Consider the following 14,658-nt stretch of genomic DNA (forward strand, 5'->3'; position numbering starts at 1 on the left):
TTTATTGATGATGAAGAAGACGAGGACATAGAAGATGCGTTTCTTCTCCACATCTTGCACGACTACACGGCCGCTTTAATTTAGATACCATGTCTGATATATAATGTAAAAATCTTTTTCGCTTTTGGATTAAATTCCACCTTTCTGGATGGTCGTAACGGTTGTGGCCTACGACTTTCTTCAACAAGAACAAGTCGTTTTCATTGCTGAAGTGAAGTTGTTTTCTACTGCTTTCCATTATTTATAAAAATCAAAACAAATATACTTAATCACAAATGTGAAAAAACACGTGCTACGTGTGCTGATGAAATGTGGATGTTGAATGTTGATATTTGGGTAATCGGGTAAGATCCCCTTGTGCATTAGGTTACTTTCGGCTCGATAGGAATGCGTATGAACGTAACGTACCAGCCCGTTACGTTAGGTAATACGTATCTAGATACGTTAGTTCAGTCATTAATGCGCATACTTATATGTCAAAAAGATTACGTATACGTCTTTGCTTGCACAAAAACTCTCTTATATCTCAGAAAATCAATCACTGATTCTCTTCTTCTTCTTCTTTTTATGTAGACATGACTCTGTCTGTTTTTCAATGTGCCTCCAGTAAGTTGTTCCATCGTTTTCGTGGTCTTCCTACTGATCGTCTCCCTATTGGAGAACCGTCTCTTGCCGTATGTACTACTCTATTTTTTGTCGTTCGGCTTATATGATCCTTCCATTCTACTCTTCTATTTTTTACCCAGTTCTTGATGTTGTCCACCTTGCATCTACGTCGTATATCTGTACTTCTAGCTCTATCCCATAGTGTCTTGCCATCCATTTTTCTAAGTGTTTCATCTCTGCTGTTTCTAACATCCTTTTTGTCCTCTCTGTGTCATGTCGTGCTTCTGCCGCATATGTCATTATTGGTCTGAACAAATTCTGCCTATCATTTATTTCCCCGTATTGTTTCATTCAGCCAGCCTGCGGCTCTGTTTGCTCTGTCCACTTGATCTTCCACTTCAGTTTCGAGCTTTCCTTAGCTAGATAATATGACGCATAGACATTTAAACTCCATCACTTGTTCTATTATCTGACCTTCCAGCTCCAATTTACATCTTAGTAAATTTGCTGTTGTAACTATGCATTTTGTCTTTTGTGGGGAAATTAACTTGTTAAATTTTCTGGCGATTTTATTAAATTGGTGTAAATATACATATATAAAAATACGTTGTAAATCGTCTTCACTTTGAGAGAGTAGTATTGCGTCGTCTGCATAGCAGATTATTTTAAGTTGTTTTTCTCCCATTTGGTATCCCTTTTTAGTTCTTACTTTTTTTATTATTTCATCCATAATCAGCTTGAACAATAGACGAGTCAGGGAATCTCCCTCTCTTATCCCATTGCCAGCTTCAATAGGGTCGGTTGGTTCTTCTTCCACTTTTACTTTTATTGTGTTGTTTTGATATATATTTTCGATCGTATTGTTTATTCCTAGAGGTATCTCTCTTGTGTACAAAAAGTGGATAACGTCCTTAATTTGACCGCGTCAAATGCCTTCTTAAGGTCCACGAAACATAGATATGCCGTTTTGTTTTATTCCAATGATTTCTCTTGCACATGCCTCATTATAAATATTGCGTCGGTGCATGATCTTCCCGACCTAAAACCTTGTTGTTCTTCTGCTAGTGCTATAATTTCATTCAGTTTATTTGTTATCACTTTCGTTGTTAATTTTAGTGTTGTGTTTAATAAATTAATTCCTCTGTAATTTTCCGGGTCCGATTTGTCTCCCTTTATGAAGAAAGGTATTAGGATGCTTGATCTCCATTCTTGAGGAATTCTGTTTTGTTCTATTATTTTTGGATTAGTTTTAATAGTTGTTTGGTTAGATCTGGTCCTCCGTACTTTAGGAATTCGTTCGGTATTCTGTCCTCTCCTGGTGATCTTCTATTTTTTAATTTCCTTAATGCTTCCTTTATATTTTCCTCCTCAATATTTATTTCTTCGTTTGTCGTCACCTTTAGCAAATACGGATCGAAAGTAGTTTTTATTACTTCGTTCATCTCTTTTCTTTGTCCTCTGATCATTCTCCATATTTCTTTTTGTGTTCCGTAGAAATCGTATTCCATCTGTTTGGCACAGAACACTGGCAGAGAAGCTCTGCCAGTGTTGCCTTTTTATTTGTCTAACTAAAGTATTCGTTTCATTTCTGATTCGTTTGTAGTGGTTATATGCCTGTTGTGTTTTTTGTGTTCTGTATTGTAAAAAGTCACATTTTGTGTTCACTTCCTCTACAAACCATGGTGTTTTCTTTTTTTATATGTTAGTGTTCGTTACTTTCCTCTCTCCAAGTGATTCTGTTGCTGAGTTAATAATGTTATTTTTGTGTTTTCCCCAGCTTTCCTCGATATTATAGTCTTCTAATATTTCATTCCCAGCGCTCTTCTCTGATATTCTTTTTCTGTATAAGTATTCCGTGGATTCCGTATTTAGTCCTTCGACTTTGATTTTGGTTTGTATTGGCGCCGCTCTCTTGGGTGTGAAGTATTTCAGGATGATTCTTATTTTAAATAATACTAGGCTATGGACGCTATTTACATCTGCTGAGTTGAGACACCTTACGTCGATTATTTTCGATGGATGTATATCTCTGTTAGCTATAACATAATCTATCATAGATCTTTGTCCACGGGTGTTATTAAATGTATATTTGTGTTGGTCTTTGTGGTCAAAAAATGTGTTGTTTATTCTATTCTATCTGATTCTGAAAGATTATTTTATCAGCTTTCGAGATCTGAAAGAATTTTTAATCTGAAACAGATTTGGCTCTGAGCCCTAAAAATCCGGATTAATTAGCTTTATTGCTCGCCAGTGTGTATTAGTAATACCTAAATAAAACAAAAGTATTAATTCTAGTATTTCTTTATTTTTCCAACTATATTAGATTGGAAAAAAACATTAATGTGAGTCGCTCGCGATGATCGATGCAAGATTGCTAGCAATCCAATAATTTTCGAAATATTTAGGGCGGGAATAGGTAGGTATATTATACCGATAATTTTTTTGCCTGATATAGCGATCGATGGGTTGGCCTCCCCTGATATATTGTTTCCCGTATAGCTGATAAATGAAAATTCGGTAATACTCGATGGGCACCAGAATCCTTTCTTTTTTTCCGCAACACTGGACCGTCTTTTATAAGTTCGTACACAGTGGATTGATGCACTTGCATAAAAAAAAACCGTCTTTTTGATCGCTTCTGATTTAACCATCGTCGAAAGAAGACCTAAGAAAAAATATGTAATTTTACTTCTTATGGAATTCTGTGTTTTTTATGAATTAATTAATCGGTAAATATGATTAACCTTCCTAATACCGATAATATACCGACTCCTAAATAGATAAGGCTATCTACTTATTCTAAGTTGTCATCTACCGTCAGGTAGGGCCATGTTTCTCTCTCCGATCGGCTTTGTACTAAGATTTTAGTCTTTTTGTATTTGTCGACATACCTAATTGTTTAGCAAGTTATATATGTTCCGTATGCGTATTCTTGCCTGTTGATTTTTTTCTTCTTTGCTTTGTATGATGTTGCTGACAATGGCTGCAACGGATTTATGTAGTTACCTATTATAGGTTTCTTTATAAAACACAGAAAACGCATATATATATATATATATATATATATATATATATATATATATATATATATATATATATATATATATATATATATGTTTAAATTCAAATATGGTTGTATAAATTAATCAATACATTTGTCCTCCCTGTATTCCTACGATCCCTATAAGTACCGCCATCGGGCTCGTGGAATGCGTCCCTTTGAGAGAGAAGAGCACCAGTCGTTGAAAAGAAAAGACGCAACCCGGCACGGGAACCCATGCACGCATATTAAATTGATTTCGTTCGTTGTTTTGTAGTGCAAACCCTGGTAATTAGACCCAGCGGTAAGTTTTTACCTAGTTTTACCTAAACCTATAAATTGTTTTTGATTGTTTATTGCAACCATTTAAATTTTAATAATTATTTGCATTTATGAGGAAAAGTCCATTTTTTCTCGCCAGAGTTATCGAAGGAATAGTTCTGTTAATTAAGTACTATTAATTTGTAATAGTACATTTGTTTGTTAATACCCCACATTGGCCTATCTAGCCGGATTTGAACTCATTTATTGAAAAAATATTTTTTGTTATATTTAAATTTGAATGGTTGGTTTCGTCTCGTCGTATTTTTTATCGTTTTGAGGGTTCTTATCTTAAGTTTGCGTCTCTTGTCGTGGCTCGAGAATAATTTATGACCTTTTTGTAAAGTCGACTATATGGGACTTTTAAAAGGGGATTATCGTCGTTTTAATAAAGTATCGAATTACAAATCGGTAATTTCGGGGTATTAGACCACATTTTTGTACACTTTCGTTTGTATAATATTATTGGAACTTGTTAAAAATTTAAAATGGAAAAACTTGAAGAAAAGAATAGGAAGCTCAAATTTTTAAGAAAAACTGCTTTAAATGATATTCAGTTAATTTTCGATTTAGGTTTTAAGGCCCTTTCAGACGTTTCTATTCGCCCTTTATTTAAAATTAGACTGGAAGAATTAGATTCGATTCGCGAAGAGTTCTTAAAACATCACACTAATATTATTAGTAATATTCTTTCTGTACCAGACGCGGATACGAGGGTTGAAGAAAATGTTCGGGAATTATTTTTGGAACAATTTTATAAAATAAAACTATTTAGTGCGGAATTATTTGAGCCACAATTTGAAAATCCAGAACCGTTTAGATCGGTAGTAGTTCCACAATCTAATATTCGCTTGCCTAAAATAGAGCTGCCTAAATTTAAGGGTGATTTTAAGGAGTTTAGTTCGTTTTTAGACTTATATAATTCAGTTGTACATAATAACGCAGGCCTAGCAGACGTAGAAAAGTTTAAGTATTTGAAAGGATGTTTAGAAGGGACTCCACTTAGTTTGATTCGTAATTTGTCAATAAATAGCGATAATTATCAAATTGCTTACGATCTAATTGTTAAACGGTACACAAATGTTCGTCGTTGTGCGACCGCGCATTGGGATGCGATCTTGGGCGTACAGAAAATATCGGTAGTTAATTCGAAAAATCTGGCTAAATTAGTAGACACGTTTTTAGAAAATTTAGCCGCATTGAAAACATTAGGTCTTCCGACAGAACATTGGGATTTTATTATGTTTAATTTACTTTTGTCGAAACTAGACGCGGATTCAGTAAAGTTATTTGAGTTAGAAAATAAATCGAATAAAATCCCGTCATTTCAAAAATTGGTAGAGTTTATTGAAACTCAGTACATTGCTTACGATAATTTGAATAGTAGCGTAAGTGAATCTAAGAAAACATCGCAGGCCCCAACTTATACGGAGCCAAAGTGTAATTATAAACATTCTAATGTGTCAAGGCATAATAGTAGTTCATCCTTTGTTACAAATTCGTCGTCAATATGTTGTGCTTTATGTAAACAAAGTCATTTTCTTAACCATTGCTCGTTGTTTTTGAAAAAATCTCCAAAAGAAAGATACCAATTTTGTAAAGAATCTTCCTCGTGTTTTAGGTGTCTTAATCAGGCTAATCATTCTGTCAAGTCGTGTCCAAAGGCCTTTAAATGTAGTAAATGTAATAGTCAGCTTCATAATAGTTTGTTGCACTTTGATAGAAATCTTTCCAATAGTCAGTCGTCCACAGAAAATACTAATAATTCAGGGGCATCGGGAGTCGAACAAAATTCGCCTGAAATATCACATTGTGCTGCTAGTTTTGTAGGGAAGAAAAACGAGACAAAAAAGGAAATCTTGCTCGGTACTGTTTTAGTTCACGCGATTGATAGTAAGGGGTGTAAACAGCCCTTAAGATGTCTTCTAGATTCAGGTTCAATGAGTTCGTTCATTAGTCGCAAAGCTGCCAGTAGATTAGGCTGGCCTAAAACTCCTTGTTCATTTGAAGTTAACGGACTCAATTCGATGCAAACGAAACTGAATCAAGGTCAAATAAGTTTTTCTATCCAACCTCGTCATCAGGAGTCACCGGTGTTTCACTTGGAGGCTATTATTACAGATCGGGTTTGCTCGGATTTGCCGAGCACCAAAATTGACATATCGACGTGGAATTATATTAAAAATTTGAAGTTAGCCGATCCCGAATTTAACTGTAGTCAATCTATAGATTTGTTAATTGGTTGTAGCATATTTTCGAAGGTGTTGTTAGAAGGTAAAATTGAAGGTAAAGCGGGACAACCAGATGCCCTAAATACCGTTTTTGGTTATATTTTGTTAGGACCTACTAGCACACCTAACCTTTCGTCGACTTCGCTTGTTTGTCTTTCAAATATTGAAGACCCACTAAATTCTTCGTTAACGAAATTTTGGGAACTGGAAAACGTACCGGAAAAGCCAGTTTCAGAACCAGAAGACGTTCTGTGTGAGAACATTTATCTGGAAACGCATAATCGGGACGTCTCGGGTAAATATGTTGTATCTTTGCCTTTTCGTGAATCGCCGCCTTGTTTGCAAGATAGCTATGATATTGCTTTAAATAGATTGCTATCCTTAGAACGACGCTTATCTCGTCAACCAAGTTTGAAAAAAGAATATTCTTTTCATATGCAGGAGTATCTTGATTTAGGTCATATGCAGTTAGTCTCTAATGCCGAAAAGAAAAGGGGAAAGTATTATATTCCACATCATTGCGTTGTGAAACCAGATAGTGTTTCAAGTAAAATTCGAGTTGTATATAATGCGTCTCAGAAAAGTCCCAGTCGCGGTAAATCTTTAAACGACTATTTACTGGTCGGCCCTAAGCTGCAACAGAACATAGTCTCGCTGTTGTTGAATTTTAGACTTAATCGTTTTGCGCTGTGCGCGGACATTCGTCAGATGTATCGTAATATTTTAGTCGCTCCTGAACACACGGATTATCAACGCGTGTTATGGAGATTTTCTAGCGCTGAGGAAATTCAGGAATATCGTTTATTAACCGTTACTTTTGGAATAGTATCTTCGCCGTATTTCGCTTTAAGAACTCTCCAACAATTAGCATTAGACGAAGGCTCTCGTTTTCCTAAAGCCGTCTCGCTTATTCGTCATGCTTCGTATATTGATGATTTTGTTTTTGGTGCTTCGACTCTCGAAGAAGCACAAACTTTAGTTGACGAATTAGTCGCTTTGTTAAAGTTAGGAGGCTTTGAGTTACGGAAATGGTGTTCGAATGAACCCAAATTGTTGTCGCAGTTTCCTGAATCCCATATTAATCCTCACTCCATTAATTTTGATCCAGAAGCAAATGGTCCTTCATTAAAAATCCTTGGTTTGAAGTGGATTGCACAGTCCGACGTCTTTCAATTTTCAGTCAAATTGCAAGACGTCCCTTGTACCAAAAGATCGTTTTTGTCCGAATTAGCTCGAATTTATGATCCTTGTGGTTACTTAACACCTATTACCTTTTTCATTAAACATTTAATCCAACAACTTTGGGCAACCGGTCTTAAATGGGATGATCGTCCTCCTTCGGAAATAATTCGGGTATGGGAACAATATAAGAGCGAACTATCTCTTATTTCACAGTTCAAAATTCCTCGTTTTTTGAATATTTCCTCATGTCCCATCTTAGAGCTTCATGGATTTGCCGATGCTAGTGAAAAGGGATATGCTTGTGTCGTTTATATTCGTAGTATTGATACTCGTAACCTAGTTCAAGTTAATTTACTGTGTGCCAAATCGAAAGTAGCTCCTATAAAACAGATTACTATACCTCGATTAGAATTGTTAGCTGCTGTTCATTTGGTAAAACTTATGTCGTTTGTGTTAGAGTCGTGGAAGCATATAATATTTCAAAATGTGTATGCTTGGTTAGATTCTCAAATCGTATTGCACTGGATTAAAAACTCCCACTCGAGATTCAAAACTTTCGTCGCAAATCGCATTTCGATAACCATGTCTCGTTACAGGGGAGTTAGAACTCAAAAGGCCTATTTGTGTCTATTTGTATGTTGCGCTACAAAGGCTTTAAATCTTGAATTAGCTAGTGATTTGATCGCGGAAGCTTTTTTGGCTGCTTTACATCGTTTTTATTAATTTTGTTTTGTTCGGCTTTTGTCAATATAACCGCGACGAAACCACCATTTTAATTTTAATTTTTTTATTGTAGTTTAAGTTTTGAATATTTGTTTAAGATTTGTATAGGAATTGTTTGTATTAATTATCGTTTTAGTTGTTTAAGTAATGATAGTATTTAGAATTCGTTTTGTTTTTTAAAGACCTTATGGCCTTTAAAGGGGGGAGAATGTTTAAATTCAAATATGGTTGTATAAATTAATCAATACATTTGTCCTCCCTGTATTCCTACGATCCCTATAAGTACCGCCATCGGGCTCGTGGAATGCGTCCCTTTGAGAGAGAAGAGCACCAGTCGTTGAAAAGAAAAGACGCAACCCGGCACGGGAACCCATGCACGCATATTAAATTGATTTCGTTCGTTGTTTTGTAGTGCAAACCCTGGTAATTAGACCCAGCGGTAAGTTTTTACCTAGTTTTACCTAAACCTATAAATTGTTTTTGATTGTTTATTGCAACCATTTAAATTTTAATAATTATTTGCATTTATGAGGAAAAGTCCATTTTTTCTCGCCAGAGTTATCGAAGGAATAGTTCTGTTAATTAAGTACTATTAATTTGTAATAGTACATTTGTTTGTTAATACCCCACAATATATATATATATATATATATATCTATTACAAAAACCACATATTTCTATTACAAAACTACAAATTACTGACAAACATTATTTGGTTGTGCGCACACTATTTAATTTACCTACATTAACACCACAAAGTAGTTGGCCAAATTACTAATAAATATATGTAATGTTTGATTTCAAAAAAACCTGCTGTAGTAAATTTAGAGATGTGTACAAAAGCTTTATTTTCAAAACTTGTAATGCAGCCAGCTCTTCCGGTGTGACTATCAAATTTTTCTCCATTTTCAAACAACGTTGTGGTTTCTTTTGGGCTTCGTTTGTTGTTAAGTCATACTAGAAAGTAATTACTAGAGGCCATATCTAAAAAAAAAGATATAAAAGTGGTGTAAGTATTGAGGGGCAATCAAGGAATAAGAAATGATACTATTTAGCGATCAAAAAATGGAAAAAAACCTAACAATTCTCAATTTCTAGTTAAGAGACCATTGTAATTGTTAAACTACGATGGTCTCTTAACTAGAAATTGCTTAAACTGCTAATTAATCAAATAGTCATTATCTTATTGCACTGGTCCTGCATTTCAACGAAGAAAAACCTTTTGTATCTGGTGTATTTTAACTTATTTGTAAATCTAATTCCTACATTTCTGGTTAGTTTTAATGTTTATTACATTTGTGCATAAGTTGCATAAATATTTTTATACAGTGCTAGTCAAAAGTCCGTTGCCTCCTCGTATCTTTTGATATTAAATAAACATTATCCTTTTACCTGAATAAAATTCCAAGAAATTTTCTAATCTCTTATAAACACTGGCTTTACGTACCTAGAAATTTGTAATTCTGAATTCCAAGTACAAATGCAATTACAATTACTGATTAAATTTAATTAGGTACACAAAATTATGCTTACAATTTTATTTACCAATCGTTAACAACTCAAAATTGAAATACGTACCTGGCTACACCTACTTTGTATTATTTAGTAAAGTACCTTTAAACTTTTGATGGAATTTAAAATTGAACCTAATGTAACGAAAGACTAAGGGTTACTATTTGTTACAGCATTAAGGGAGTACAGTGATTTTGTGCTTGATATCGGCCTAGTCTCTTAATCTGGGGAATTCCATCCGAATTATCTTGCAACGGATAGTACATACTTACAAAAAGACAACCTGAAGAAACTTGCAACCATTGCAACCAAGAAGAGTAAGAAGCCATAAGTAAATTGAGTGGCTCAGAGCCAGATGTGCCTATCCAACATAGTTGTAATTTTTAAGTTCAGTAGACCTCTGCAAATTATATTTTTTTCTAAACAAAAGTCACACATACCTATACTTCATTTAACTTTAGAATCCGTGTTGTCAATGTCACTTTCGTTAACCGCCAGACGTGCATATACAGCATTCAAGATGGCCGAGCCGTTGAGTGATGTTGATTCTTTTCCGATTTTCATGAAGAAGAGGAGTATAAGCCTAGTGAAAGTGATAGTGAGACAACAGATATGTACTTTGTATTATTAGCGACCAGACAAAATGATTTTTTAATAATATTTCTTTAAAAAACTGTATTATAATATATTGTTGTATAGTATAGGCTATTCTGTCTCTATATTATACGTTATCATGAATTTTTTGAAGAAATTAGATGATTCACGATAGGCTTTAATTTAATTATTAAAGTTAATTTTAGTATACCATTTTTTTATATTATTTTATTTCAGATAATGACAACGACCATGTGACATCTGAAACGCCGTCCAGCACTCGAAAACGAAAGTCTAATCCTAAGTTGTCCAAAAAGTTCGTACGAAAGCAAAAAGTTATGAAGGGGGAACAACATGTTTCAGATAAAGGTAAGACTGTTTGTCCAAAAGTATGCAAAAAAGGAAGTTGCTGTAGAACTTCTGATGAAGTAGGTCTTCTTAATGAAATGCAACGAAGCAATGGAAAGGAAATAAATCTAAAATTTTTTGTGTCTAGACACAGTTTTTCAACTTGTGATCAAAATTTTGGTGTCATTGACAAGGAAAAAAAATATCACGGAAATGTATTTGTGACAGACGACTGGATAAACATAATAAACATCTCAAAGAAAAAGGAGCCTACATTTTGTACTTGGAGCACGACATTGTAAATAGAAAGAAATCAATAACAGGAGAAAAAGTAGAATGGCTAACAATATCCTGGATTCAGTTACGACAATCTGAGCCGAGCAAAATGTGTTTTAAATGTAACTATAAGACTGATAGTTATTTTTCTGAAGTAGACTTCACGAAAAAGGTACGTGACCGTCTACAACAAATCCATACATGAAGTTAAATTTATTATTTCCCGAAGGAAGAGGGATAACAGTAGAGAAAAAGAAAGATCTAATATCATTGTTAAAGTACGTGCCTCTTATCCACCACGACTATTTTAAAACTCTCAAATGTACCAATGAGATGGATACAGGTCTAGCACAGATTCAATAGGAAGAGGAAGAGACAGAGTAATACTTTTTTTTTCCGGTTCAAAATATTTTTCAGCTTTGTTAGTGCGAAAAACGTTTATACAACATTTTTTCCTTGTTTCTTTAAAAATAAAGCTAATTTTGAAATATTTTTTTTTGCTTTATTCTATCTGAATTATTTTAGTTTCTCCTATACAAAAACCCCAAAATGTAGTTATGTTACTTTATTTTGAAATTTATATAACTGATTAACTTTACCCTCAATTATCTCAAAAGAGTGAATTTGTTGTATAGTCACCTCTGGTTCTGAGCCACTCAATTATGTAATGCATATACAGATAATTTTTATAAACATAGATACAACACTTCTCGTAATAATCGTATCCCATATAAATTTAATTACAAATATTTTTAAAAGCCCGATTTTAGACGTGGTTTTAATGCAAAATATTTTAACTGAAAACTCCAATCGATTTCTAACGTTACTTTTGAACCGAATTTGACTGAATATCACACAACACAAAATACAAAGTTTCTACTAGATGCTCGGCAACACTGTACCGGATTGCTAGCAGGTCTACCAACTATCGATTATTTAAATACTTTTCAAAATGCCCAGATTCAATTTTCCACATACTTTAAAAATTAAAAATTAGAAGGGTAAATAAAAACTTAATTTTTTAAATATATTTAAATAAATTTATAAGAAAATTTTTAAAATAATTTAAGTAATCTCAATATCAGTTTGTTATATTAGCAAGTAAATGTGTCAGGAAATATTGATCTTTTAGGTCCATGCGCGCCCCAGCTTCCCTTCTTATAAAATTGTAAACAGCCAGGCATCAAGTCTGAAGACAATTACACAAATTAAAAACATGATAAAACGGAAATATAAATCCCCATCAATTCTATTTGAAGGGAGACGATTTAAATAGTGTAAGTATGATTTATATTAACTAAAATATTTCACTTTTCTGGAGTAGCAGATTCCAGATATTTATTTTTATTCATTACCACATCAACTTTTAAGGTTGTAAGATTTTCTACAGTTTAGTGTTTATTACAATTTCTCCCAATATTTGAAGCACTGTCGAAGACAAGTTTTAACTGATAATGTATTTTACATTCATTTAGAGAAATATACAATTATTAGTGCAAAAATAGAAGAATATTACAGATTCTATTGTTTCTAAATTGTAGTGCTAAGTATTTACCTTAGATTAAAGAAACCCCTAAGGTATTTACTGATAAAAATATTAACAATAACACTTAAAATTTTTCTTAATAAGAAAACGAAAACATACTACCTTACAGTGTTATCAAAAATTAGATACATACTTATATGTGAATATTTCATCAATAGCTGTAGCAGGATTTTCATGTTTTCTCTGTTCTCTGGAAGTTTTATCATTAAATTGCAAGCATAAAAGTAAAGTAAAAAATCTTTTCCCACTCATAGTAGTCCAAAAAATGTCACGTCTCAAAGCGTCTGTGGAAAAGAGGGACAAAAGGGGACATATTCTATTTAATTCTAAGTTAATTCAGCTCCGTTCGGATCTTTCCATTTATTTCTGTATAAATGTAGCTGTTGGTTGGTATATGTCATAATTTGTGTAATAACTGTATCTGAAAATAATAGTCGTCACACCTCTAAGGGACCATCTGCATGTTCTAGAGTCCTCGCCGTATTAAATGCACCCAGCAAAACGCTAGAATTGACAACATTAAAAACACACACCATTCTCGTGAAACGGAAGCCAAAGTACTGCAGAAATTAATTGCCACCAAGTCAGCAAGTAGTGGGAGCGCATCGATAAGTATAATAAGCAAATAATTGATATCCCTTTGACTCGCGGCATTTTTACCGACAACCGGTGGGACTTCGCATGCTGCAAATAATTGTACAAGTAATGGCCGAGTGAACCACTCCCATTACTTGGCAAATATAGGCAAGTGACATATATTTGCCAAGTACACGAGTATTGGAAGTCCGCCTTAAGATTTAACCTTAAATAGACAGATGTGGATCGAATCATCCGCGTATTATGCTATTCAATGGGTAATAAAAACGCTTAAGCATCTTTAGCTGTGAAGTTATTAATTGTGTATTTTTAGGTAAAATTCGTTCGAAATTTATCCCGGAAAGAATCAAGATGATGCTAGGAAGGAAGCAGAGCTTAAAAGGGGAACCCATTTTGGCTGATTATGGACCTGATGAGGCTTTCAACGAAAGCGCAGATATTGAATGGGTGAACAAGGTAATTATGTTTTGGTTTTATAAATAAATTTAGAATTTAAGTTAACTTATTACAAAGATTTCATAAACCTAATACAAGAAAGAATAAAGAATGGTATTTTATAAAATCCCTTGTTAATGTGATCAGTTTTATTCAGGTGAAACATCAAGGCCATTAAATATTAGAATAAGTAAACATCAATCTTATATTAAAATTAGATAATTTGATAGATTTGTAATATGTAAATATGTATGGGAGAATGAACATAGAGTTCAATGAAATGATTTCTGTATACTCCCGAAAGAAACAGAGAATAAAAAGAGAAAAATAATTTAAATAAACCATATTTTACAATGCTCTCAGCTGATCTATATAAAGAAGGTGGCCAAGATACCATAATGAAATTACAGCAGCTTATAAAAGAAATATGGACACATAAATCCCTCTCCAATGATTAGAATATTCGAATACTTTGCACCATACACAAAAAAGAAGATATCTTTAAATGCTCTAACCACAGAGGAATTACGCTTCTAAATGCAGCGTATAAAATATTTTCCACAGTACTATGTCACCATACCATATGCAGAACGGATAGCAGGAAAATACCAGACTGGATTCAGAGGTGGTAAATGGACAATTCATCAGATTGCAACCCTGAAACAAATTTTGGAAAAAATACTGGAATATGACATTGATACCCATCACATATTTATAGACTACAAAGCAGCCCACGACTCTGTGAATAGAAGAGAAATGTTCAAAGCAACGTATATCACAAATCACAACCACTGGTTCAATATACAGTGAACGGCTAAATTATGGAATATTATCATTATTTCGAGAACCGTCGAGTTTTAAGGGAAATCCCGAAACAGGTCGATTTTTGTTATAAAATACCCATCTTATAACGTACATGGAGTAGGGATGACGTCACGGGTGTGGGTGTAGTGACATAACGGTTAATTTTTTTAAATAGAAATTGGTATAATGCGACACCTCATTTGAAGGAGAATATTATTCTCTATTTAACGACATTACATTTTTAACTAAAAATTTTTATGGGTACAAAATCATTTTTTTTAATTTAAATTCAACTAAATTACAATTAATGATTTAATTCATAATGTAATTTAAAGTAACCAAATCATGCATAACAATTATTTTAAATTAAATGTTCGAAATGCCATCCATCGGTTCCTGCCATGACTTTCTGAAGTAAATACTTAAAAAAGCAAAAATAAGTA

At 33.5% G+C, this 14,658-nt stretch overlaps 1 protein-coding gene across 4 annotated transcripts in view; it reads left to right on the plus strand.

Moving 5' to 3' along the window:
* Nucleotides 1–11,963: 11,963 nt before the first annotated feature.
* The window catches only part of na (sodium leak channel non-selective protein na), a 99,998-nt gene continuing 97,303 nt past the window's right edge, over nt 11,964–14,658 (plus strand). For 2 of the 4 annotated variants that reach the window (XM_072537787.1, XM_072537788.1), the window contains exons 1-3: nt 11,965–12,110; nt 12,850–13,233; nt 13,290–13,432. In XM_072537787.1, coding sequence (XP_072393888.1) covers nt 13,230–13,233; nt 13,290–13,432 — 147 coding nt within the window. In that variant the 5' untranslated portion in view covers nt 11,965–12,110; nt 12,850–13,229. Of the gene's footprint in view, nt 12,111–12,849; nt 13,234–13,289; nt 13,433–14,658 lie in introns of all 4 variants that reach the window. The other 2 variants (XM_072537786.1, XM_072537789.1) reach the window with 2 other exon arrangements.

The sequence above is a fragment of the Diabrotica undecimpunctata genome, chromosome 7 (assembly GCF_040954645.1).
Source record: "Diabrotica undecimpunctata isolate CICGRU chromosome 7, icDiaUnde3, whole genome shotgun sequence".
NCBI lineage: Eukaryota > Metazoa > Arthropoda > Insecta > Coleoptera > Chrysomelidae > Diabrotica > Diabrotica undecimpunctata.